Here is a 26771-nt window from a genome sequence, read left to right on the forward strand (position 1 = left end):
TCTTACGCCAGGCCTTTTCATCACTAACTTCTTTTTTGTTTTGTTAAATTTAACTTTTTACTCTCCTGTCTGGCTCTGATGGTTTCCTAATACAACCAGCTGCAGTTCATACGCCTCTGTCAGGGTATCCAAACCACTATAATCAAAACAGCAGTCTCTTTTCATCAGCTATTAACTCCCCATCATGTTGTGCATTGCTTTTCAAAACTTCCAAGATTCCATGCTCTTCAGTTTTCATATCCACTTTACAGGATTTCAACCCCAACGCGTTTCTCTTTTTCTTTAGTTGAACTCCTATTAGTATAGGTAGGACACAAACACATTCTCTTTGTCTACTGAGAAAATTATGCTCAGTTTTACACTGCTAGGCTTCTAATATTTGTTTAAAAGCCACAGCTGGGGGTAAATCATAGGCACATCTTAACATCCAGCAAGGACCTGCTACAAATCAGTGAGCTGTTTAAAGGCTATCAAGTAAGAAATTTACTCTAATTTTAAGATGCGCAAAACGCATATTCTTCCCTAGGCCTCCTTTCATCAAAATCCTAATTTTTTAAAAAGTGTAAGCAACAGAGGCAGCATTTTCACAGTAAAAGCATGCTTGAGCACCTGCCAGAGTACAGCCCTATAAACACAAGCTACTGGAAATTGCACAAAATAGGGAGAGGAAAAAGGGAATTTGTCAGAAGGGAATTAAAACAGTTTTCAGAAATAAAAGAATCATACATTGGTCGTACAGAAAATTTCATTCTTGCTGAAGGAAAACAATCCAAACCGATATAGAATTCAGTCAATTTTACTAAAACAATGGAGATTACACATACATTACCATCCCAGGAATGAATGACACTGATTATATAGAGTTTGGTTTATGAAGAGAATTATTAGCAAGTGTCAAACTGCAGGAAGCAGGCAAGTGATGCTGCACACTGTGCTAGATCTGAGCACATCTTATTATTCACTAATTCATAAATAGCAAGCATTGCAATGAAACAACTGACCCCAAATGCCACAACTGGCAGCTGCTAGCTCTTATGGTGATGATGGATCTCAGCCACACAGGAAGGACTGGACACAAAAAAAAAAAAAAAAATTAATCAGTAAAGATACACTAGAATGGCCCAAATGTTTAATAGTGAATTCTCCATAGGGTCATCAAGCAAAGAGAAAGCAAAAGAAAAAAACCCACTAAACTGAAGTAAGAGCAAACAAACAGAAAAGAGAAGTTTGTAAACAGGACGCAGAATGAAATCATGTGAGAAAAAGCATGCACTTCCTGTACCTTTCCATGTTAATATCCAATTAGTAAGTGGAGTTTAAAATAGCCATTTTAGGGGCAACAGACCTAGCTGCAGCTAGTGACAAGTCTCTTGGCAATCATATGACTAGAAGTTTAGATTCACATTTCTTAGACTAACATATCTATAAACAAAAGGCTTAGCCTCTTTCCATTTCACTTACCTATACAGAAAACATGCAGCAATATTTTTGTTGCTTCAGATGGAACATCAGACAATATAATGCAGTACAAGTATAAAATAACTAAACTTTTCCCCAAATGATTACACCAGAACTGTTATGATAGACACAATTTATATCAATCTACCTGCATGTGTATCTATACAAACATTTACAAACACATGTATATTTATATGGCTTATACACACTGAACACAAATATTCCCCTATTACTCTTACCTGCAGAGAACAACAGTGCTATGTTCAGTTAAATTTAGAGAACACTCACAGTGCAAAGGCTATCATGTGCCACTATGATCTGAATGCAAGCATCCATGAACTATAGCACAAATGACACTTTGTCTGGTACTGTTGATGCCACCCAAAACCACAGCTTGACACAAACCATGGGAAAAGCAGTAACTGCAAGAGACTAGAACCATGCCTACCTCCCAAAGGGGACACTGCAGCTCAAAAGGATAGATTAAAAAAAAACCAAAAAAACAAACTAAAAGCACAAAATAAAACAAACCCTACCCACCCACTCCATCCATGTGCCCAAACCTTTTACACTTTGCTCACTCTGTAGACTGCAATTGTGTGCTCAGTTCCTCAGGCCTCAGGGGTCTCCCTCATAAACACACAAAAAATACAACTAACATTTACCGGGCCAATGCCTCAGAACTTCAGATAAACACTTAACAAAACCAAAACTTAATTCACAGGTATTTGTCCTGGGCCTGAAATCAAAGATCACAAATTTCAATCCTCACTAAAGTTTCCACTGTTACTATGGTCCAAGTAACTTTTGCTACCAGACACTATTTAACATATACTCTTTGGAAACATGAAAACATTCCTATATCATCTTCTAATATGGAGATGATCTGAAACCTCCAGTAGAGATGAGAGATCTTCTCACTTCCTGAAAAAAAGGATCACCTGGCAGCCTTTGAGAATGAATGTTAGCCTTATCCATTTGTACAGACGTGAATATCTGAAGTCATACGCTTATCAAGAGAACATGCTGTTAATTGCCAAAAGAATTAAGCTTCGAGTAAATATATTCAATGTCATTAGCAAACATACAAACAACAGGGAGAGGATTAGCATTTTTGATTCAAACTTGATCTTAAATACCAAATTTGGATCTCAAAATAATTTATAGTTGGCAGTTGGAATATGTTGTTTTTTAATTTTCATTAGCACTATTAAAAACTTTGTACTAAAAAATAGCATTTTGTTGGTAAAACTCAATAGTTACTACTATTTGTACTGATGGTAGAACAGAAAGAACGATGTGCTGTGAGCTGCATTTGAAAGCTGTAAGAAGTCTACAACTGTCAAAAATACCTGGATACCAGCTGTAGCATCCCACTCCCACCACACCTGACTTACAGCTCCTAGGTCAAAGCCCAGGAATTGCCCAGGGAATACACACTGCAATAGAGGCAATTAGCAGATGACCTCCAAGGTACAGCCATTACTTCAGGCATTACTACTGCCACCACTTGGCAGTTTTCAAGCAGCAGATATGTTTGTTGGGGTATTTTAAGCAGACTACAGCCACCAGGCAGTTGCCTTCTGCAGCTGGGGAGCAGGTGGTAATACCACAAGCATTTGCCTAACACATAGCAGTGTGCTGCCAACATTTGCCTTTTTCAATCATTGATGAGAGCTCAGCCACAGACACACAATACAAGCTGATCATATTCATTACCTGGGAAACATATTCAAACTCCAAGTGGTATGTGAAAAGGTAGTATGAAAATTTTAAAGGGAAAGTTCTATCTTAGAACTACTAATTACTAGTAAATGAAGCTAACTAAATAAATAAAACTTAAACCACAAAGACTATTCAGCGTCAACCTGCAATGAATAAAATTATCAGAATTCAGTAAGCCTTTGGAAGGGTTTAACTACCTGTGAATCTACTTGAGATCTTAACAGAGCGGAGTTTTAATTCTAGGTAACAAGACTTCTGAGAAAACAGGAAAGAACGAGCAAGAAATAGAGGGCACTTTATTCCAAGACAACATTTGGGTTACAGCCCCCTCTGCTGGAAGTACCCAGTACATATTGTTACACAATAGTCTGGAAAAATGTAAAAAGTAAAATAAGTTTAAAATATGTGGAAAAGAGAGCTTACAACATGACTTGTATTCACTCATGTTTAGTCTTCCACTTGCAGCTGAGTGAGCAGCCCTCACAGAAGAGTAAGTGCCGTAATATCAAGAAACTGACAACTTTAGATCTCTGTCATCAGGCAAATCAGTTTGGACATTATTTCATATATGGCGTCAATAGCCTTATTAATTTAGGTAAAAGCACCTTAAACTGGAAACAGAAAAAATCCAACAACTTGCACCAGGTGACATGGAATAATATTCAAATGGCCTTTCTAAATCAGAAGTGCACAAGGAAACACCCAGATGTGACTGACTGGGACAGCTTTTCATTCTCCGTGTTTCAAAATTTCTTCATAACATGAGGTGCTTTTCTAAGGCTGAATAAGAGGGAAAGACCCAGAGAAAGCAACAAGGACTTGTAACCATCATCTTAAAGAGCTGAATAAGGTTCACCATTTTCTCTCAAAATGTTTCTTATTTGCCGTTTACTTTGTAGCTCAGTCTTAAAATAACTACTCATGTCTTGACTTCTTAGCTTCTCCAAGAAGTTCCAAAACAAGTAACATGTTTGTCCCTCTGTAACAAAACTTCAATTGAAGAAAAACCTCAGTTTGTTTCCAATATTTCCCATTTCCTTATGGACCAATTAATTAATAAAAGACTTTTTCAACCATTCCCCTCTTGTCTTACTGTCACTACTTCAAGAAAAAAGACAGCAATACTGCTGTGCTTGCTGTAACTATCTTGGTTTGATACTCACAGCTGCAGGCATGGCTATGTGACTCTGGACATAGGGCTGGTGATGTAGTGTTTGAACTCCATGATCAGAATACAGCTGATACAAAAAAAATACAAAAAATTAGCACAAAAGCTTGTTTCACAATGTTACATTTTTTAAGCCTTTCATATGAATTTAGAATCCTTAAAACTTCAAATTGTGGGCTGAACTACTGACTTTTTTAAAACACAATTTCAATATTTAAATCTATGTTCGCCCCACTGACGAGCAAAGTTTAGTAAACTTAGTTTCTCTTAAATCAGTGTCACAAATCGGTGTCACTTTCCTTGACAGAAGTAGCAGCTTCTCTATTACAAATTTCACTCAGTTCCAATGGAAACAGTGTTTAAATGTGTAGACTAGCACATCAAAAATGTAATTCCCAGCAGTATCATACTAATAAAATATTTACATACAAGTAATACTGACTACTCTTGGAATTTTACACCATTCCTCTGAAATTTGACACACTGCTTCCTTTAACGTGAACAAATTGCCTACCTGTAGGCAATTTGTACCTGTAAACCAAGAGCACATAACATCCAAATATTCTTTAAATAATTTCAACTATCTTCTTAGTGCTCATGGATTTCAGATCTTTGTACACCTTTATATCAAAATCATGAAATAGTACAGGTAAAATAGTACTGTTAATAATATTATTATTATTATAAAATATATACCAAGATATATGCACCTTCAGAAAGGAAGAAAAATCCCCATAACCCAAGCCTTGTGTTATTCAGTACCTTTGTAGGGAAATTAAATTACTTCAGAATGTCAGAATTTTCCACTTCAGATGTCTGAAATACCAGTTTTGGAATTTCTCTTGTGGGAATAAAACACCCATTTACTTTTGGAACCATACTTGATTACTAGTATTATTAATTAGATGTCCTAATTTAACATCTATTTTGGCCTCCCTGTTCATGAGGAACAATTGTTTGAGGAGTACCAATTAATACCAAAGTGAAAATGTGTGTAATTCAGTTTTTCCTGTAGCCATCTACTATCATTTTTCATATCCAATCATGAAGAGATTGATTGAATGATTAAGTTTTTTTGCTTACAGTTTTTTGATTCTATACCAGTAACATTTCTAACGCTTAAGAAATTTTTAAAGTATAATAAAGCACTCTTAATTAATTCAGATCATCAGAATATTTAGAAACAAGCTTCTACTCAGAGAAGAATTACTTTAGAAAAATATTGTGGTTCAGGGACATTCAACCCAACATTCCAAAGAATGAACGCCCATTTTATTTAAACATTACTTGCACACAAAACCAATTCAAAAGTCCTTATATTGCTGTCTGCAATACATTTGTGACTCTCTAAAATATTTCAGAATCAAAGCATTCTCCTACACAGTAATAGAAGTTCTAACTTGAGGACACCTGAAATTATTTAACATCAACATACGTACCAGAACAGTTGACCTCACTGCTCTAATAGCCAGTGCTTAAAATAAAAGATTGTATTTTTCAATCACAAATAAGTACTTTAGTTTTCAGCACATTTTTTTGCATTTTTTATAATACCTCAGGAACTGCAGCTTCCATTAGGAGAGGTGGAGATATACATCCACCTTCCTGGTTAATTCCTATTGGCTGATAAAAGACTTCAGATGGTTGCAGGTACAGAAGTGGAGGTGAAGAGGTAGGAGACTGAAATAAAACACATTATTCTAATAAATTTTGTAATTTAAGCAGGATAAATAGAAGAGCTTATTTTACAGTCTTTGCTACATATAAACAAAATATAAAGCTTTATTTTAAAGTGTCAAATTAATCTTTGATAACCTAAAGAGACTAAATGAGAGGGAAGTGGATAGAAAGGCCAGGTAGTTGGAGGAAAAAAAAGTCCTTTAATTTTATGTGGTTTTCAGATTTTATTCACATTTTGGAGAGCATTGCAAAATCCTAAAACTTGTAAAATTCACATTTAATCTCAAAATCACAGAAACATACAAGAGTTAAATTTTCCTTTGCAACAGTTACACTAGCAAAACAAGTTTTTTGTTTTAAATTAATTAGAGTATCTCTGTAATTCAGCATCCTGATTTCAAAGCAGTGGATTGATCTATTAGAGTGGAACAGACCATAACTGGACAAAGCTGGCTGCTATTAAAGTAATGAGACTGCATTGCAACAGCTCAAGCTTAAGAGACTTGGTCCTCCCTTCAGGTTCAAACACTAAGTTCCTCAAGTGTTCAGATTTCCATATTAAGCTGCTCTTTTACAAAACAGATAAACTCTCCCCACAAAATGACTAAGTTAACAATAACTTCTTCCTACTTCAAGGGCCTGGGTCTAATTATACCCAATGTGTGTCCACATGCTCCTGATAACTCTACCCCTATGAAATGTCAGAGTTGTCAGTTAATTAGTAAGTTAATATCTGCTTCTTTAATCAGGTGAAATTTGGTAGTTTTTAACTGCTTCTAAAGAATTTGTTAGCTAATTTGATACAAATATTTTGCTAAATGGAAGGGAAGATGTTTTCTCTACATCAGACTCATATTTAATGCTTCAACAGATGTTACTTTATCCCTTCCATTGTAGCAGTAAATGTTGTAAATACATGGCTAAAACATAGCAATTAATACTAATTTCAACCAAGTTGTGAATATCTCACTCTTAGATAAGCACAGCAAACCTTCAAACTAGGTGAAAAGTAATGGTAAAATGCTGCAACTACAACCTGTATTTACCTGTGGAACAGACCACTGCCACTGACTTGAAAGACACTGTGTTGGTGCCTAAAATTGAACAAGAAGCTGTCACTAATGTGGTAAAGAACAAATACACACAGAATGACTACTATTGTCAAATCTGTAATTAATTCTTAACTAAAAAGAGGAAATACGATTTTCATTAAGCTCCAAATTACTCAGGAACATGGTTTTATATATTTCCACTCAGCCTCCAACTTGACCATTTCATAAACTTCAAAAACTTAAGTCAGGTTCTCAACAGAGATGCTCAGAGCACATGAATCAATGGATCCAAGCTGGACCAGTAAAAAATGTGCCTTTAAGGGAAAGGTCTTTATTGTGAGAAGGGTCAAGTATAGGAAGAGGCTCTCCAGAAACACTGTGTGGAATCTTCATCATTGAAGCTACTTGAAACCCAACTGGACAAGTACCCAAGAACCCTGATCTAACCAGCCCTACTCTAAGCAGGAGTCTGGCTTAGACGATAAGCCAGCTGTCCTGCAACAATCTTTTTTTGTCTTTACAAAAGAAAATGTAACTTATTAAACTTTCATGTAGTTACATAGCAAAATAAACTGTATTCTACTGAAAAGTCTTCAATGAAATTAAAATATGTTTCACACTACTATTACGAACTATCTCCTAAGAATAAACAGACCTGGGACAGTGCTGCAAATAGTACTGCATGGCTGGAGGATTAGTGATGGTCTGAAAATCATTTTCAAACAGATACCTGATAATGGTACGTAGGAGACTGATAAACAGGTGGAGCAACCATCACAGGTGAACTGGAAACAGAGCGAGACTTCAAAAGAAAAGAAGTTACAAATCTTAATGCAGCAATTTCATCAACTGTCACTCTTATTACACACAGCTCTGGAGTACTACGATACTGAACCACGCCCCCCCCTTTTGAAAATGATTCACAAAATTTTAACCTACACCCAAACTGCTTCAAGTCCAGTGTCTCTAACAGCCTATGTTAGATCAAACAAAAATCTCTGGCATACCCACTCACACCTTCCTAGAAAGCAGTAGGCCATCACTGTCTAGAGACAGTAGAACTTATTCCTGGGGCAAGGCCCAGACTGATTATGAACTGTCCTGTTCAGTAGGTCACACCAAAGGAAAAGTGCTCTGTAAAAGCACAATAAACTGAAGTGTTATTTAAAACAAAAAAACAAACAACCAAGCAACACAAAATAAAGTCTAATATAAGGAAGTCAATTAAGCATCTAGAATGAGGCATAACTGAAGAAAATAAAGCAGAAGGGACTTGAAGACACTGCAGCTAGCCTGGTCCATAGAAAAGCATAAGTATCAAAATAAATTCCTTACCGGCCATGGCTGCTGAACAGGAGAGACTTCAGATGTATGAAAATAAGCCACTCCATTATGGTAAACGTATGGATATCCACTGGAAGTGGTCAAGTACATTGTACCAGCTTCTGGTGATACAGCAGTAGTTGCATACATTGTACCAGCTTGTGGTGTCACAGCAGAACCTGGAATAAATATTTAAAAACTTACTTGTAAATAATTTTTTTCAGATGTGTATACCATGAAAAAAAGAGAAGATCACTTTTGATCTTCACAGAAAGAAAACATTCAAAGGAAGGAACATGGAGCAGCCTGTCTAATGCCATCTCAATTCCCTCTCAAACACGATCATGAAAGCAGATGGCCACAGGATGTCTCCAGAGCTAGATGGGAAAGGCTGCTGAAGATGACATCCGTACAAATAATTAAACACAATGCATAATATGGGGAGATTTCTGGAGAGAAAAAAAGACAAAATTAATTCTGTAGCTGAAGATGAAATCACAAAATAGTAACATGTACAGAAAAAAATCAGGAAGAAGACAATATAAACAACATCACTAAGTAAGTTTTAATTTTTTATCTTGCCTTGCAAAGGTAAAAACCACCACTTAAAAACCACCCCAAAAAACACTTCATAAATGAAGTGCCATTTTATGAACAGACAAAACACTGCAGAGATAACCAGAATGCTCAGTGGATGATGACCAAGAAGGGTCCCACAGAGATTCAAGAGCTTTTATTGATAGTAAGAGTTTGACTAATTCCTAGAAAAGCCTTAAGACACCTGGATACAACACAGATGATAGATTATCCATAGACAGGCTACGATGTTAGGATAACGTTAAGCACACCTTAGGAAAGCTAAAGGCTGTTTTAGCTCCAGTCAGCAATCTAGAATAGCACTTACTGCTATCTCAGATGAGGAGATCAACACAATCCCATGGCCAACAATCCTGTCCACTAGCCACCAAGTAATTGCACAAACTTTCTGCCAGTGTTGAGTAAATCTCTGGCAAAGAAAAAGGAAATCTTCCTCATCAAACGCAGAAAATTCACCGATGAAAAAATACATTTTGATGCTGGGGAAAAGCAAACCAAGTGGCTCTCCCAATTATGGTCAAAGCTCTCATCCCAAATGATCCTATGACAGAAGAGCTAAAAATAATTTTGCTCTACAGTAGGAAAGACAAGCACTATATATGTGGGCTACAGAGGACAGCAGTTAATTGTCCAGCTCTCTAATTCTGTGGAATATGATGGAACCCACAGCTCTACAGTGACATTTTAAGTCCAGGTGTTCTGGCTTCATAAATCCAAGATGAGCTGCAGTAGGACAAAGCATTCTGGTGGCAGATACACTGAGCATGAGAACAGACTTACTGAAACCAGGCCCTAGGAAGCATCTGGATGGCAATATGATCCTATATCACAGATCTATCCTAGGTATGAGAGACAACAGGGAGTTGAACAGGTCTACAAATAAAGATCTCAAAAGAACGCAGCAGCTTTCTTTGAAAAGCTTTTTTTAAAGATTTTTGGTTACCCCTCTTTTGCCTCATGTCTCAATTAAAACAGATATATGCCCCTTTTCTATCAATTTACACATTCATTAGAAGAGTCAGAGGAAGGAACTCCCACAAGTCAGGCAGCACAACTGAGAAAATACAAGTCAAAGATGGAAAGTGAAATAAAGCATAGCAAGAAAATGGCATACAATCTCATGATGATGACTGAGCAAAGATCATACTGAATAATTTCTAGAGCAAAGAAACTATACATTTGGAACAAGTATTCCGTTTCCCCATGGCAAATGATAACCCATACACTTACACAAGGGAAAGGGGCATACTTGGGCACAAGCAGGGGAGGAGGCAGACTTCCTGTCTTCAGCAAGCGTGTCTGCACCAACAGCAGCCGTGTATACGTGAACCACTAATAACAGAGCCTGACAAACTAAAGAGAGCTTCAGAATTAAATCAACATTCTTCTGTATTCTGGCCTCAGAATGAAGATGAGCAAAAGGATGGGTTTTTCCTAACTGTTCCAAAAGGCACCATAGGACAAATACTGCAGCCAAGTCCCAAAGTACACTTCATTGCCTGCTGCACTTAAAAAAGAAATCTATTTTACATTTCTGACACACAGCCCTTACTGAAGACAACTGACAGATCTCTTCTTAAAAGTTGGTGGTTTATAGCCTACATTTTCAGTATCCATCCAGTATCTTAGAACAAACAGCTCAAGAAGAGAGTGGGGACTACAACCACACATTCCTTATGGTTTCTACAGAAGAAAGCAAGATGCAACAATCCTAATGGGTTTTAATAACAGAAAATAATCAATGAATAACAACGCCACTAACCAGCAGAGCCTGCTTTATCCTGTAGAACCTGTGAGGACACACTGAATGTTTAGATTTAAGATTCTGTCAGGCAACTTGAACTTCCATTCAATTTGTTCCTAGATAGGTAATTCTCTCCAATAAAGTAAAAGAAACAACACACTGAGAGATAAAAGAACCAAGACACCATAAATCTATTTATTTCAACATTTCCACTTGCATGTATTTGCTTCCACTGCAAACCATTCTGAGCACGTGCCACGCACAACATTAATGCAGTGCAAGACCAGGTACATCTTGGTTAAAAACGTCTATTCACATTGACAATACACAAATGCAAGTAAAAATACATACGAGCATTAGGACTCCGCACTTGTTTTCTTATTGCTGGTCCAATATTCAATTTCTTATCCTTATAGTTGAGCTTTTTAGCCTAGAATTAAAGAAATAAGACTTTATTATTTTCTACACAGATCTAGGTATCTGAGAAGTGAAAACTAACTTAGTAGGTTAGACACTTGAGCATGAGAGCAGTTATGTTGAAACCAGATCCTAGGATATGTGTCTGGAACCTGGTGAAATTCCTCAAGGTCTGTTTTTAACACTAACACATAGTTAGTAGACTGCAACATAAAAGGAAGTTCTAGACACATTATTCAAAATAGAAGAGTAGGACAAAAAAAAAAAAAATCAGAGGATGATCAGAATTTCATACAAGAAAAATCTTATATTAGATCTCTTTAAACCATTTTAACTATCAGACCAAACTTATCTTCAAATGCAACTTGGCAAACAGAGGACCAGAGTACTCAGGCCTAGTACAAAATCAATTAATTAATTTAAGAGACAAATATAATGGGGACTGTCACTTACATCTTGTAAAATCTTCTGTGCCTCTTCTTGGGTTTCAAACGTAACAAAGCCATACCTAAACAAAAATGACAGCAGCTCAGCCTCTAAAGTCTGTATTTACAAACACAGCACATACTTACTTGATGTACACTACAAGTGGCATTACAAGGCAAATTAATGGGTAAAGCAACAACCCTAGAAGTAAAGATTGAATTAACAACTGCATTCTTAGCATCTTTTTAATTACATTCAAGTATGTGGCAATATACTACCAAGAATGACCAGCTGTTCTTGTTAGCCTATGCCCTAAATTCCTTCATTGCTATTAAAAAAAGATTTTGATCTAAACCTTTCACTTCTTGAGGTGACCAAAGATGAGACATTTGGATTTTTTCCAAGTTAATATTATACTGTAATTCATAGTACAGCTCCCACTTACTTCAGCAACAACTGTGAATGCTCCCCACTGCCACAAACACAATCCACTATTTTAAACTGAGTTCTCAAAAAAGCAGTGATGCAGCCATTATCTGTGAATTTTCCTGTAATTCTTAACAGGATTAGCATTAAAAAGAGTTCTGTGGAGATCAAGGATGAAGCAATTCTCATACTTTGTGACATAGCATATCTTTTACAATACCCCTTCTAACTGCTGCAATAAATCAAACAGGCTTTCCACTCAGAACTCCTGCTTTTCCAATCCCTTCAATTCATTCCCAGAGTAATCTTGGTGGCACTGCCAGTGCAAAGTAAGTATCTGAATGTATACAACACATACATACAAAAACCCAAAAAACCTTCCTCCCCCTCCAATAAATCTGACTTCACAGATTTCAAAAATATTTGAAATTTAGGAAATGTGTATTTTTGTGCACATGGTTTGTTAGGGTCATGGCTCATTTCTCAGGGTCACATTACAGAAGGTATGAGCTCCTACCCCTCCTGCCAGCAGATCAGATTTTGCAATACAAGGTTATCATTCTTTGTGAGCATTTGTATGTTAATTTTAAAACAGAACTTCAATAAAGCTGTACTTTCAAATTTGTGGGCTTTTCTTGTATTGGCATCTCTTAACTGGAAACATTTCCAAGTTCAAAGAAGACAAATTATTCTCCTGCTTGGGACGTTACCTACACAGAATTTTCATTCTGTACACTGTCTGGATAATAAACTAATAGATGTAATCACAAACTTGTAAGTTTTTAAAATCATTTGTCAAGCAGAAGCAACAAAGCCTGTGCTTGGAGTTCAGTAGAAATCCTAACAGCATGGAAAGTAATTATTTTCCAACAGATGTGCTGTGAGACATATGTTGGTAATCACAACTGCATAATTATTATGGACTATATGGACACACACATGCAATTTCCAGATACTTCTTGGAACTTCTTGGAGTTTACTAAAAGGGCAAGAGGCTTGGTGACAGATCTGGACCAAATTCCTGAAGTCATGCAAGTGCACTCTGTGCCAAGAGCTGCAGCTCAGCACATAACTTGCTGACACATGTTAAGCTCTGACAGCATTAAACTGTCCTTACTCCTCAGGAGAGAACTTTAGAGGTGAACTCTCATGCACACTCCTTTTTGCTTCAGCCCTTTTTCCTCCCTTCTCTGGCAGTGCACTTCCCCACCTTATTGACATCACCTTCCTTTGGGTTGCAGCAATAATTTCACCATGCAATCTTAATATTTCTCTGTATTTGTTCTTTGTCATTTCTCCTACTGGTGACTTCCGGTCTCAGTCTCCATTGTACATAATCATGATTTAATATCAGATTTGTCCCCTATGCTGCTGTTCCAAAAATCTTCACACAAAAATCTGTTACTGCCATGCACTCCAGCACAATCAGGTGTATCTCAGCTCTTCCTCCACTTTAGGCTCCTTTCCATACTTGCTTTCAGTAATAAAAATATATTTAATAACTAAATAACCTTGCTATGATAATCTACTTAAGTAATAGTCACTAAGAAAAACTGAAAAAATGGAAACTATTAATTCTGTCCTAGCTACACACAGTTTCATCTCAACATGACTAAGAGTTTTAGTTATGCAAATTGGAGACATTTATATAGAGATATTAAAGGGCAAGAACAGATTTTCACACACATGGAATAACTGAAACATCAGTGATAAAATATTGTGAACTATAAAAAGGAAATTTACTATGGTCAGCTTTCTGTTATTTTCAATTTCCACAATACACTTATTCTACTATACTAACCCCTTTGATACTCCAGCTCTGTCATTTATTATCTTCACTTCTGTCACACTGCCATACTGGGCAAAAAACTTCTTCAGGTCATTTTCATTAGTCTAGTACAGTAAATCAAGAGGGGAAAAAAAAAAGGAAAAGTTGGTTTGCATAGTTATTCAATTAATTAGTTCAATGTTTACCTAAAGACTATTAATGGATGTACTTTGGATGAAGTTTGCTACAAACTAATTATAACCCTGCTTATGAAGACAGAAGAATGAGTAAGTATGAGCCTCAGGGCCCACTTAACTACTGCATTAATTATTCAACAGTAATTCTAGAAACTTCTCATTAGTAGATTTATGTAACAACTGTCCTTTTACAGTTAAGATCAATGAAGCAGGTGTACTAGATCCAAACTTTATTTTCTGTTAATTACACGCTAGAGCAGTTTACAGTACAAAGAATCACTGCCATATTTTCAACTGCAATACAACAGAGCATATAGATATACACAGGCAACATAAATCCCCCTAAACCACAGTGATTTAGTGGTCAAATCCATTGAATATACCATTATCCCTCCTTCTGAAGTGTTTTTAACATGAGAGTCTGCAAATACATACAAGCACACAATACAAACTCCCCATTGTAAGAAAGAAAATGTTATTCCAGTGGAGAGTGGTCCAAGTCAACTTGGAAGCAACTGCCCCCTTCCAAGTATGCAGGGAATAAAACAACTTTCTAATGTAAAGACTCACCTAAGCTTTGTGAACACTCCTCTGCCTTCTATGAATATTTTTTTACAATGTATATCACATATGATGCAGTAAGCATCACTCTTGAGTTTTAAGTTTTATTCTGTATAGCCCTTAGTTAATGCTACACCTAACACTGGGAGAAGCACAGTCATATGCACACACCCCTCATCTATACTCCTCCTTACCTTCAAGTATACCAAGCACTGGTTTACTTCTAAGTTAATGACTTTGATTGTTTGTATACAATGTAGGGAATCCTCTCCAGCACATCAAAGGTTTATGTGCCTCATCCAAGTCTGAAATTGATCAGTGCCCAAAGTACTACCCAAGGACATAAGGGCTTGCTACGCAGAACTATGAATTTGGAAAGACAAAGGTTTACATGCAGAGCACTGCATTAATGCAGAATAAGAAGGAAATGCTGTTCTAAGATGCACAGTGAAATCTGCAAGCATCTATGCAAACATAATATTTAGAAACTTAGTAGAAACACATTCAGGACTTGCCTTTTCCTGCTTATGATAATACAGAGGCCCTTGTCAGATTCTTTAAGGAGGGTAAAGGCTTAGGATTAGCCTTTGTCAGTGACACATGGCCTGCACCACTAAAGATGCATCATCAGACCAAGATGAAAATGTTCCCAACTCTCACTTCCCTTGCTGAATTGTTTCTCTAAATTTGAGAGACCAGGTGTTTCCTCTTGCAAACAGGAATCACTGCCATGGTGATAGACAAAATGGCAAAATCATAAAAGAACTTGTTAGAAAGCAAGTAAGTTTTTGTTGATTAACTGTCTCCCTTTCCCACAAAAATGGAGTCAACAGCGTTTGCATCACCCCAAGTGACTTGAATAAGACCTTTGGCTTAAAAAAAATGCCAAAAATACCAATACTTTTTGCCATGAGATTGCCAACAGAAAGCAATTCAAGCCTGACATATAAACCCTATGAGGATTAGATCAGAAATTTAAGGCTGTGTTTGATATAAAGAATCATACCAAATGGAAAAGCAACTAAAATGGCTAAAGAGGTTTCATCTCTTCTATTTCCTCACCCCTCTACAAAAAAACTCCATCCTCTTTATGATTACAAACATGCTTAAACTGCTGTTGAAAATACAATTTCATAATAAATTTTGAAGTATCAGCAACTGAACCAAGTCAAGAGACCCTTCAAAATGAACAATAAGTATGATAATTAATAAAAATGTTGATGTTAGACAGAAAAGTATTTTAACCTTTGAAATTGCAGTGAAGACAGAAGAGTGCAAGAGAAGTCTTTTTATAGCTCCAGAAATTGGCTTACTATTGGTGCAAAAAGCTACTGTGCCACTAAATGTGAAGTCTAAATGTACTGAAGGTCCAGTACATCTTAGAATATGAACCCCTCTGTTTGAATTATCTCTGCCAAATAAAATAGAAGATTCTGGAATTTCTTGCACTTGTTATGTAAAATAGTCTGAGTGAATTGTCAATTCTTGTTCCTCTTCAAATGAGCCAGTACTCAGAAGGTCTCAGCCTAGGAGGATTGATGCAGAGAAAATACTCTTGGTGGGAACAAAGCAACAGCTAAGGAAGCTAAGCACGTTTTGCAAAAGTCAGTGGCTTAATTAGTTATCTAAGGGGGGAAGAGAGAAAAAACCTTAAGCTTATCACAAATGTTAAAAGCAACTGAACAAGGTGAGTGTCCGGTTGGCTGTCTGTCTCTGCCCAGACACACGCAGGGTGGTTCTGGGGCAGCCCACACTTCAGAGGACGAGTATGGACTCCTCAGTTTTTTGGTCTTCAGATTGCTTATTATTTCTTATCTACAGAATTTTCTTTCTGCCCAGCAGAGGTCTGACCTGCAAGGCAGCCAAGGGCACTCTGACCACCCACGGGGCGGTCGTGTCTTTTTATACTAAAAACTACATACATCATATTTACCTTTATTTCCCAATATCTTTCACCCGTATTAGCAAGTGCACCTTCACCATGGACCAATCCCCAAGTGCCAACATCACCACAGAAAATGGATGACAAGAAGAAAGAAGAAGGATGAGACACGCCCTGATCCCTCCATCTTGTCTCCATAACCCCCCTGTACCAAAACCCTAGAATCTATATCTCACCCTGTAAATACATCATTCCTGCACCATTCACTCCCAAGTGACTCTCACGTCCTCAAACAGGTGGCACATCCCTAGAGGGATCGAAGTCAAGCCACCAGGCACTCCTGGCAACATTCCAGGATTTCTGAGCCCCCCCCCCCCCCCCCCCCCAAGGGTTCTCTCAGTAACTCTGGACATCCAGAGTGATGTGCTGAGTTTCCACAGGTGAGAGTGGCCCAATGTTCACTGCTATTTAAAGATTTTAGGGAACACAAAAAGGCACAAGCATTCTAGGAATTAAGATCAATACTGCAAATTACCCAGAAAAGCTTACACACTTCTTTTAAAAACAAACTCTTGCCTTTAAGAAAATTACTATGGTGAGGAATATGCACACTGTAATTGTTTGTGTGAACCAGAAGTGTTAGAGGAACAAAAGCCACTGAGGTTTGCTCCACTGGCCATATGAAACATTGTGACAGTTTATTAAATTACACTAAGTGGTATACAGAAACAAAACGTTCTACATGTTTTTCTTCCATCAGCTCTGCTGATAACAAAGCTATTTATTTTGAAAAAAGAAAACTCTGAAGAACTGGTATATCAAAAGCTTCTAGCAGCTAGGTGTACAGAGTCAGCTTTGTAGGACTGTTATGGAAATCAAGGCTTAAAGCTTTATCCTCTACTGTAGGTTTGGCTATTAAAGTGAAGAGGACTTACCAACAAAACAAATACACATGACTGCGTCTCTCTTTTTTCCCTGTTGATTTTTATACTGTTATAAATTATAATTTAACAGCAAAAAGAAGGAAGAATACCTTAAAATCAATTCCTCCAACAAAGACACGATTTGGGGTAACTGTTCCGAACCTTGGAGAACCGATCAGATTGTTTAACCTCACCGGTGACACAGTGTTGGGACATGAAGGTAAAGATTCTGTTTGCATCTGATCAGTGGCCTGCTGATTGAAAGAAAACATTTTCAAAATCTTACTCATTAGTTATCAGTAAATGAAACAACTCTCAACAGACAATACATAGAGAATTTTTCAGAAGGCACAGCAGATATTGAACATTAACCATGTATTTTTATTCAGAATGTAGCTCAGTGTTTAAACACAAACTCAATCTTAATCAATTCTGTAACCTGGTGAATACACTATGGTCTGAAGTCCAATGTTAAACACTTCCAAATAGGACACCAATCTTGGTTCAACTTGCAAAGCACCCTGCGGCATGAATTTCTGGTTATGAATTCTATTATACAACATATCTTCTCGCTACTAGAAGCCCTTATTTTCAACCTATACAGAATGGACATTTTAAGCTCAATCTGTGCTCTCACACACATCTACACAAGTCTATTCTCTGCAACAGCCTCTGATTAATTTTCCAAGCTCTGAGCACCCATAATTCTGCCACAGGAAGTCAACAATCTCCACACACCCGATGAGAACAGGTCTTGAAGACTGGTATTTTAATTCAACATCCTCTCAGCCTACAAACACAACACAGCGGGCCGAACAGAAATTCCCTCTGCAGAAGAACAACCAGATTACTCTTGCCCCAGTAAAAGAGCATAACACAATGGGATGTCATGGAAACCATTATTTGGTGAAGCCTGCCTGATGTTTTAAGTTCCACCATGCTTACACTTGTGAACAGTGAAACAATTTAATTGTAAACTCTTTTCAAAACAAAATAATACTGCCTTACAAAATCAACCCTAACTGTGAAGATGATAACTGGAAAGCAGCCGTGTAGTATTGTCACTAACTTCTCCAACAGGATTATTTAATACTTCTTTAGCTACCTAAGAGTTACTCCTACTAATTCTAAGTAATGGGTTAACGCTATTATTATGGATATCTGAAAGACAATAAATCCAGCTTAGTTCATGCAATTTGAGTTTTAGAGAAGACACAAGTCCTTTCCAAATGTACTAAAACACATACACTTGGGGAAGAAGAAAACCTGAGGCTTTTAACCCAATCTGTTCAAGAGAATCCAGTATGCATCTCTCCTACTGGGAATGCTCTAGAGCACTAACCTGAACAAACACCACCTCTAGTAGGCAAGGAACCACTACAGTCCCCAAGAGGATTTGTTTTTGCAGCAAAAAATTCCTGAAGGACAAAACAGGTTACAGTCTCCATCTCTCACCGCAAACTCCAACTGTATAATCATCTGGCAACTATGTTCGGCACACAAACTTCTGGATTCAACTATAACAATTAGCAGTTGACAGCACAGCCAAAACGTATTCCGTACCTCAAAGAGGCCAAATTGCATTTTCTCTGTACGTGTTTTAACAGCTGATACATCAAAATAAGCCACAAATGCAAATACCCCAATGGAAGAAATGAGGAATTAAACACACCACTTATGAACTCACGATAGTAAATACGGTAAATCCCAGTGAGTTTAAAGTGTTACATGTTAAAATTTGCATTGCAATAATCACCTCTTTATCTTCAGTGTGGCAATAAGAAAACAGTATTTAAAAGACCAAATACGTGCCATCACCACATCACTTGCCTAAATATTTGTTTCTACTGTTCTGTAAACTTCCTTTTTATCAATTTCCCCAATTAATACGGATATTTACATCCATCAGTATTTTTATCGATTACTTAGTGCGTCTGGCAGCTGTTCGTTAGCAGAATCGCAATATTCACTTTACACTGAGCACACCCCCAGCCAGACAACCTAACTCCACGAAGGCCTGGTGATTAAGCGTACTTCTTTCCCTAAACACCTCTGCTTTCCAAAGTCCGTGTGCTAGAAGGTCCGAGCCAGACCCCGTTGCCCCGGCACCGTGTCCCGCACACCCGGGGCCGCCAGCGGCTTCTCCACAGCCTGAGGCCACCACTGACAAAATGGCGGCCCTGCGCGGGCGGGCGCGAGCCGGGGCGCCCCAGCGGGACGGCCCCGCTGCCCGCCCGCCCTCCGGGGCGGCTGCCCGGCCCCGCGGCCCCGCCGGGCTCCTCACCGCGCCCTCGGGATCCATCGGTCCTCGCAGCCGCCTCGGCCCTCGGCACGTTCCCGGCACGCGTCGCGCTCCTCAGCTCCGCCTCGCGCCCAGCTGACGGGCACCCGCGGGGGACGGGCCTGCAACGGGTGGGGGAGGCGCAGCGCGACGGAGCGGCCGTTCCCTCGCACGCCTCAGCTCGACTACCGCGGAGAAATCTCTTTCTCAAATCCCTCTCCCCGCAGTCCCCGAGTACTTTCACGGGATCGCTGCGACGGGGCGGCCAGGCGTGCTTCTGTCCCGGCACCTCCCCGCCTCAAGGCCCTGCTGGGTCTGCCGGTGTCCCCGTACCTCCCGGAGCGGGCTCGCGGCCGCTCCGCTGCCCAGAACCCCAGCCGCTTGTGCCGATGCCCCGGCGGGGTCCCGGGTGGCCCAACTGCTCTGCGCTCCCCGCGGGTACCGTGGCAGCGGTAGCACTAGGGCGGGTGGTCCTGGCTGGCTCCCCGCAGTGATAGTTCTGAGGAGGGTGTTGGTACCACCCCTCGGAGCTGTGCTTTGAAGCTCTGAGTCAGCCCAGGAACCTCCCTCCAGCAATTTCCCTATCACCTGAGGAAGCGAATCCCAGCTGGGTTTATCTTCCCAACTAGGGTGTGAAACGGGGAGGAAAACAGGATAACACATTTCATCTGGCCTCTGTGGGAGAAAAACAAAAATGCCCGGGGAGGCAGTTACCTGTGTCTGGTTTACCAGGCCATACTTGATGGGGGTTAGAACACAGTTTAGACTGAACAGCCATCAGTGTGAAGTAGAAGTCCTATTTCAACTCAAACAATCTTCCTAAGATGCCCAAAAGACTCTTGAGTAGGCAGGCTAGGGATGACCTTGGAGATAAAATTTCTGGTCTGCTCAAGAGAGCTGGAAAATAGCACATTAATGACCACCCCCCAAAATACTCAAAATATTCTTTTTTCCACCCTTCCTGAACTGGAGGAGAAGCATCAACAGTAATGCTTGTGTCAAGTGTACTTCTGTGGTCATTTACTGAACAGCACTACAACCTGCCCTCCTGTTCCATGATTTCATCCTGTCTGCAAATAAATTTTGACCTTAAAATATCTCTGGAATTAAACTGGTCTGAAAAAAGAGTCATTCAAATGACCAACTCATAATCAATGCAGGTATGAAGGTGCAGCCTGACAAAAATCCTTGATCTGATGACAGCAGGAGCTGATATCCAGACAAGTGTATGCTAAGAGAACCACACCAGAGGGAAAACTGTTTTTCAAAGTGATCAAACATGCACAGGCTAAGTCACCCCAAGACTCAGTGTCAGGCTCACTACTATCATTAGTTACTTGTAGGGGGATAGAATATAAGTAAACAAAAGTAGTATAGAATGTTATCTTACCCCCCTAAAGAGTTGCAGTTGAGCTAATTATTAAGGATTAGGAGCAGGCCTGATTTTCCCAGGCCACACCTGTAACCAATAAGAAGGGTGTTATAAAAGAGTAGATTGGTGGTTGAGGGGAACTGGAGTCAGTTGGCTGCTGCGAGGACAAGGAAGAGTCAGTGCTTAGAGGAGCTTCCTATGAGAAACATCAAGGAGGTATGAAACTCTAGCAATACAGAGCCTTTGTAATATAATGACAACAGTTACTCTTGTGATTTATGTTTTCTTGCTGCTTTAAAATAAAGACTTCAAGGAAGAATATCTTGACAATGTCTATCTTATATTTTAGTTGAATTCAAATATTTTTGTTTTACTTTATGCAAATTATACCCATCCCACCTAAACTAAAGAGCCCTTCACAACATGTAAGACTCCCTGAGGCACAGCAGACTTGCAGTCCTTATAGGACTCTAGACTGCTCCTTTTTTGGTGTTGCTTCTACACCTATCAGTTTCTACAACATTAATCTTATCACAGTACTAGAAAAGTTTCTAATAATTCTGTGCCTGTAATAAATAACAATATAATGCTTAACTCTTACTATTGGTTTTTGGGTTTGGTTTTTTTTTAGCTGAGAAAGTTGTATAAAATTTCTAATAAAATATAAAAGGCAATTTTAGCAGAGCTGATAGGATTTTTTAGAAGTACTTATTTTGTGAGATTACAGCACTCTGCTGAATTGCATTCATTTTATGAATGTTTATCAGACAGCAACAAAGCTTATCCTGAGAACAGCACTACATTTTAATGATGTGAAAGGCAGAATAGCCCAAGCCTTTCATGTGCTTCATATCTTGATTTGGAGAATTTAAAGTGAGAATAGCTGAAAGAATAAACAAACATTCAGAGACATGAAAGTGTATTTTACAGTTTTAATTGTTGTATCTTCTACATTATACCTCCTCCTTTAGTTAAGAAACCCAAATCTGGGACATTTACATTTAAATTAAGACAATTGTGACAAAAATGGGACTTTTGCAAATAAATGAGAAAGATTGAGCTATTTTTTACTGTGATGCTTTAAAACCTGAAAATTCAACACACCTATAAATGTAGCAAGATTAGGAGTAGAGCTGGTATAAAATACTGCCATGCATACAAGATTTGAATATCACAACAAAGGCTGCTGGGCTGCCCTGGTACTGCATGGCTGCTTCATTAAGGGAATTGTTTCCTGGCTGAGGGAGCCACCCTCAAAGGAAGTCAGGAGTGTAACTGTTTTTCCTGATTCCACATGTCAGCAATACATACAGCATGAAATGATCTCCCCTGCTGTTCTCTCCCACAAATTAAAAGGCAGTGCTGGACAGTAAGAAGGCAGTAAAAGACAAGAGTCTGACTATGCTGGTTCCTGTAGGTTTTTGCCTTTTGTCCTTTTTTTAGCATCAGAGAAAGAGGTTAAGTAAGGAAAAATAAACCAAAGAAAAACAGAGAGAAAAATAAGGAGAAAAAATTAACTGGGAGGAGGAAAAGAATTCTCCAGGCAGCAAAAGACAAGTATATTTTATGAGTAATACATGGGCCTTACAACAAATTGCTATTTCACTGATTCACTGACCTTGAAAAGACATGCTACCATTTTTGCTACTATTATTTTTATCTGTGGATAACAACAGTAGTTTTCCCACCAGCCTTTTAAGATCCTTTCATGGAAATTTAAGCACTAATATGTCCTTGTCTTTCTTGATGAAAGATTACTTACTTCCTGCTCTGAAGTTCATAACAATGTTTCTTAGGATGGTACTAGAAAATTGGCTTCTGTCTCTGTTGCATACACAACTGTATTAAAAGAAAAATATTTATCTTATGAAGATGTACACACTGATTTCTCTTACAAGCTTGTGACTGGATTCTCTACATTCTGAGCCCAAACTGAAAAACCCAAGAGCTCTTAGGTATTCAAGGACTTGGAGGAGGCCTCTTGAGGGAGTTAACAGTGCTTAGAAGCACTGATGATGGTCACCTAAGAAGTTCTCTGTGTAAAAGTTATGGTCAGTGCTATGTGAAAAATGCAGAAGTTACTGGTAAGTTTTCCATTTATTTAAATGGCTGTATTTCTTCTATATGATATTTCTATATTGCAGGCCCTTTTCCCACAACGTTCCCTTTTTGGGTTAGGCACATCTCTCTTCTCTATGAGCTGTGACTTCTCACTCCCTCCCAGTTTCCACCCTTCTCTCTAACCTTTGTCTCTAGCTCCTACTTTGTTTCTGGTTGCCCTAACAACACTCCTGCTCATCTCCTCTTGTCTCTGTCCCCCTTATTTAAAAACAATTAGTAGATACATAGGAAGAACTGAAAGCATTGATTTTTAAAATGGATTGCTATTATTTTCCTACTTAACACTGAATTTGAAGAGGTTTTTCTATATTGTTTCAGTTAGAATCTAGCTTTATGAGATCACTTATCTGTGTGAGTGATTACAGGATTTTTAGGCTTTATTTCTTTATTCTGCTCAATTTGCAATTCACTCTTTTTCCTACATTTGGTAGAATACAGTCTCAGGGCATCTGTGAGCTCTGAAATGTTTTTTACCTTTTGCTTTCCATTCAGTTCAAGGGGGTTTAAGTGTTTGGACAAATAGGTAATTTAAATTCAATTTGTTTTATTTGTAGTGGCTCATAGGAAATAATCCAGGGTAGTTTTGGCCCACACTATGGACCTTGGGATTCACAAAACGAGACATCATTCTTCCATTTTCCCTTAATTTTTTCCTATCCTCCCCCAAATCACAAACCTTTGAAAAGTGCTATGTTCAAGTATGGCTCACTGAGGCTCATTGTGTATAATATCTGCTCATAAAACCGTTTCTTGGCATCTTTGAACATCAAACATGCAGTGTATATAAAAGAAAAGCTCTGCTGCCTTTTGACATCTGCATAGCCTGAAGAGTTAATACACCTGAATCTCCTAAATCTTGCTACCAAGTCTGATTGTATCTCTAAGATAAAATGAAGAGAGGGTAACTGGTTAGAATGAGAGGATTCTTCCAAACTACAAAGGAAACAGGTGACTCTAAGTTTGCCCAACACATTTTATTAGTGATTAGTCTGTAAATCTGTGTATTTGGGAGTAAAACACTCCTGGCCTTGTCTTTGCAGAATGATTCAATTGTGCTAATCCTAACGTAAAGTACAGTGGGAGTTAGGATGGCATACAGATCTTAACCAACAGCTGACTGAACCCCACTCAGAAAAGACACAGATAAACAGTGTTTAACAATTCTTCCAATTTATGCATCTTATACTCCCACAGTGGCAAATTTGAGGAAAATAAGCTTACTTAGATTAGTCATTAGGCTTTTTTTCCACATCCTTCTAACCTGACATTAAGGAACATGAAATTTGCAATAAAAGATTAAGTACACTTCATCCCTGATGGAAAATATTTTTAATCTTCTTAAAATCCTGTTCAATTAATACCAGAGGAATTTAAGTTATTTTGAGGATTACATTGTGATCATAATCAGCTTGCTTTTTTTTTTTTTTTGAGGTGACTTTTCCAAATGAATTGAGAGAGAGGGGCCAACTTTACACATATGAAAAAGAAGTAAACATAAAATGTTTTTAGCAGTTTTCAAATTCATGTAACCCTGTGTTCGGAAGTGGTATCAAGGACTAGACCAGCCTGCATATAATTTCATCTTCAGTTTAAAAAGGAAGACTTTACAGGGTACTTTTTATCTGTTCACATATACTACCACTTTAGTCAGTGTAGAAGCTGTCAGAAATATTGCTGGGAGGTACTGTCTTGACTTTTTTTCACAGGAAACCAACTTTCTTTGACATGAGGCAAATGTGGGTATAGCTCTTTCCTTGTGAGGCCAGTCAGGCACAGGTGATCTAAAGACAGCAATGTACTTATAACACTTAATTGATTCAGGTACATCTGGTTTAGCATTTTTGTTTGGATCAAGGGGCAGTTTTGAAGCAGATCTCTGGATTATCCTAATTTACCAACTTGGTTCACATCATGGAGTAGTTTCTGAGTGCAAACTGACCTCTCAGTTGAAACCATGAGCTGTTGTTCTCTTCTCCAATGCACAGATCTTCTGTCCTTGGGACTGGACCTGTACTTTCACCAGAAGTGCCAATGGAATGGATTGCAGGCTCTCATCACCAATGCTCTCCCCACACAGACCCACTACTATTGGGTTATTTGATACTTTGCCTCACATCCTTGTCAGGACCTTGCAGAAAGAATTTAAATGAATTATTTTCTCCTGGTGGTTAGGCTATTGCATAGCACCTTAATGGTCCAGGATACTCACAATTAACTTATGTCCAAAACTAGTTAGGCAATGCAAAATATCTTTCAGAGAGTACATGTTAGGAGGAAGGTTGTATGATTAACAGACAGAAGAATAGTCTCAATTCCATTCTCAGTATTTGACCAGATTTTCTCAAAACTCTTTACATTATTCCTTCTGATGTTGGTAGCACTTACCTTCTGAGGTAGTAAGATTAGAGACTGTAAGGGTAGATTTTGAACTAGAATATTACCAGAATACTCTCTAGCCTTAGTAGGATGAATTCCTGGCTAATAGGTATCATTTGCAACTAATGCTGCTTCCCCAGCAACTGTGCAGTTCATGATAAGCCAAATAATCCCAAAAAATTGCAGGTAAGCGTGTTGGTGCCATGTACATTTCTAACTCTGAATATATCCATTGAGCTAGCAAGGTACACAGTACACTTGAACCTACTTTTAAGCAATTACCAAAGAATGGAGGAAGTGAAATACATCTATTGGATCATACTCTTCACAGTAGTTAACAGGTTCACACAGCCTGAAAGTTAGCAACAACTACAATTAAATTTCTATGTATGTGTCACAGCTGAAGAAATACTAAAAGCAATGATCAGAGGAGTTAAAAAGAACTCTGAAAAACAGTCATTGGTAAATGTTCTCATTAAGTGGAATTACACCTACCTTAAACAAGAGTCATTATTATTATCATTAGACTTGAATAAGAATTCATTGTCAAGACTCCTTAAAATCCTCGAGAAAATTTCTGCTATAATGTATATGACATGCCTTCTCTTTCCTCCCTCCCTAAAAACTAGACAAAAACTAAACATGGCAACTTGAGAAAGCTTCACTATTTGCACAAATGAATAAACTCTGTTTTACCTAGATTGTAGCATGACTTCTGGCATCATCTCAGGCTGTCCATTAAAAACCTTATTTTCAGTTACTTGTTAACTTCTCAAACTTCAATCACTGTGGCCAAAAAATCTGAATATGGGTGTGACTTATGACGTGAATCTTCATGTAAGTGAACTTAATTCTTGGCAAACATCCACTCTTGAAAATCAAATTGGAAAAAAATGGTTAGTTATTTATAAAACTAAATAAGACATTTTACTGTTCTCCCTTAAAAAATTTCTAATGTCACTTTCTTCTTTATACCCGCTGCCAAATCTGGTGGAAGAATCACTTTCTTACCAGGAATCTACCCTTTCCTGTCTATAAAATTTGGTTCAATTGTTGCTACCTGCTATGACTGTTTACAGAATCTATCTCTAATTTTACCCCACTTTTCATTCCAGGCTTTACCTAATCTGGGCTCCACTCAGGCTTGGGCCTGTGTCTATATAGTAAGCAGAGGCTGTGAAATAGGATCAAATATGATCTGAGGTCCTGATTTTACCATTTCTCACACTTAATTGGCATAGCTTTGGGGAAAACAATACTCCTAAAATAAAGGA

The 26771-nt window shown here is 38.2% G+C and overlaps 1 protein-coding gene across 1 annotated transcript; it reads right to left on the reverse strand.

Annotated features, from left to right (window-relative positions):
• Nucleotides 1–1041: 1041 nt before the first annotated feature.
• BOLL (boule homolog, RNA binding protein) lies at nt 1042–19649 on the reverse strand. Its single transcript, XM_036386923.1, has 11 exons — nt 19632–19649; nt 17458–17598; nt 13818–13909; nt 11618–11672; nt 11111–11177; nt 8419–8564; nt 7814–7885; nt 7078–7125; nt 5906–6031; nt 4347–4421; nt 1042–1068 (listed from the first exon to the last, which is right to left on the reverse strand). The coding sequence occupies exons 1-11, from the start codon at nt 19647–19649 to the stop codon at nt 1051–1053; spliced, it is 858 nt and encodes a 285-aa protein (XP_036242816.1). The 3' UTR covers nt 1042–1050.
• Between the last annotated feature and the right edge of the window lie 7122 nt (nt 19650–26771).

The sequence above is a fragment of the Molothrus ater genome, chromosome 7, assembly GCF_012460135.2.
Source record: "Molothrus ater isolate BHLD 08-10-18 breed brown headed cowbird chromosome 7, BPBGC_Mater_1.1, whole genome shotgun sequence".
Lineage (NCBI taxonomy): Eukaryota > Metazoa > Chordata > Aves > Passeriformes > Icteridae > Molothrus > Molothrus ater.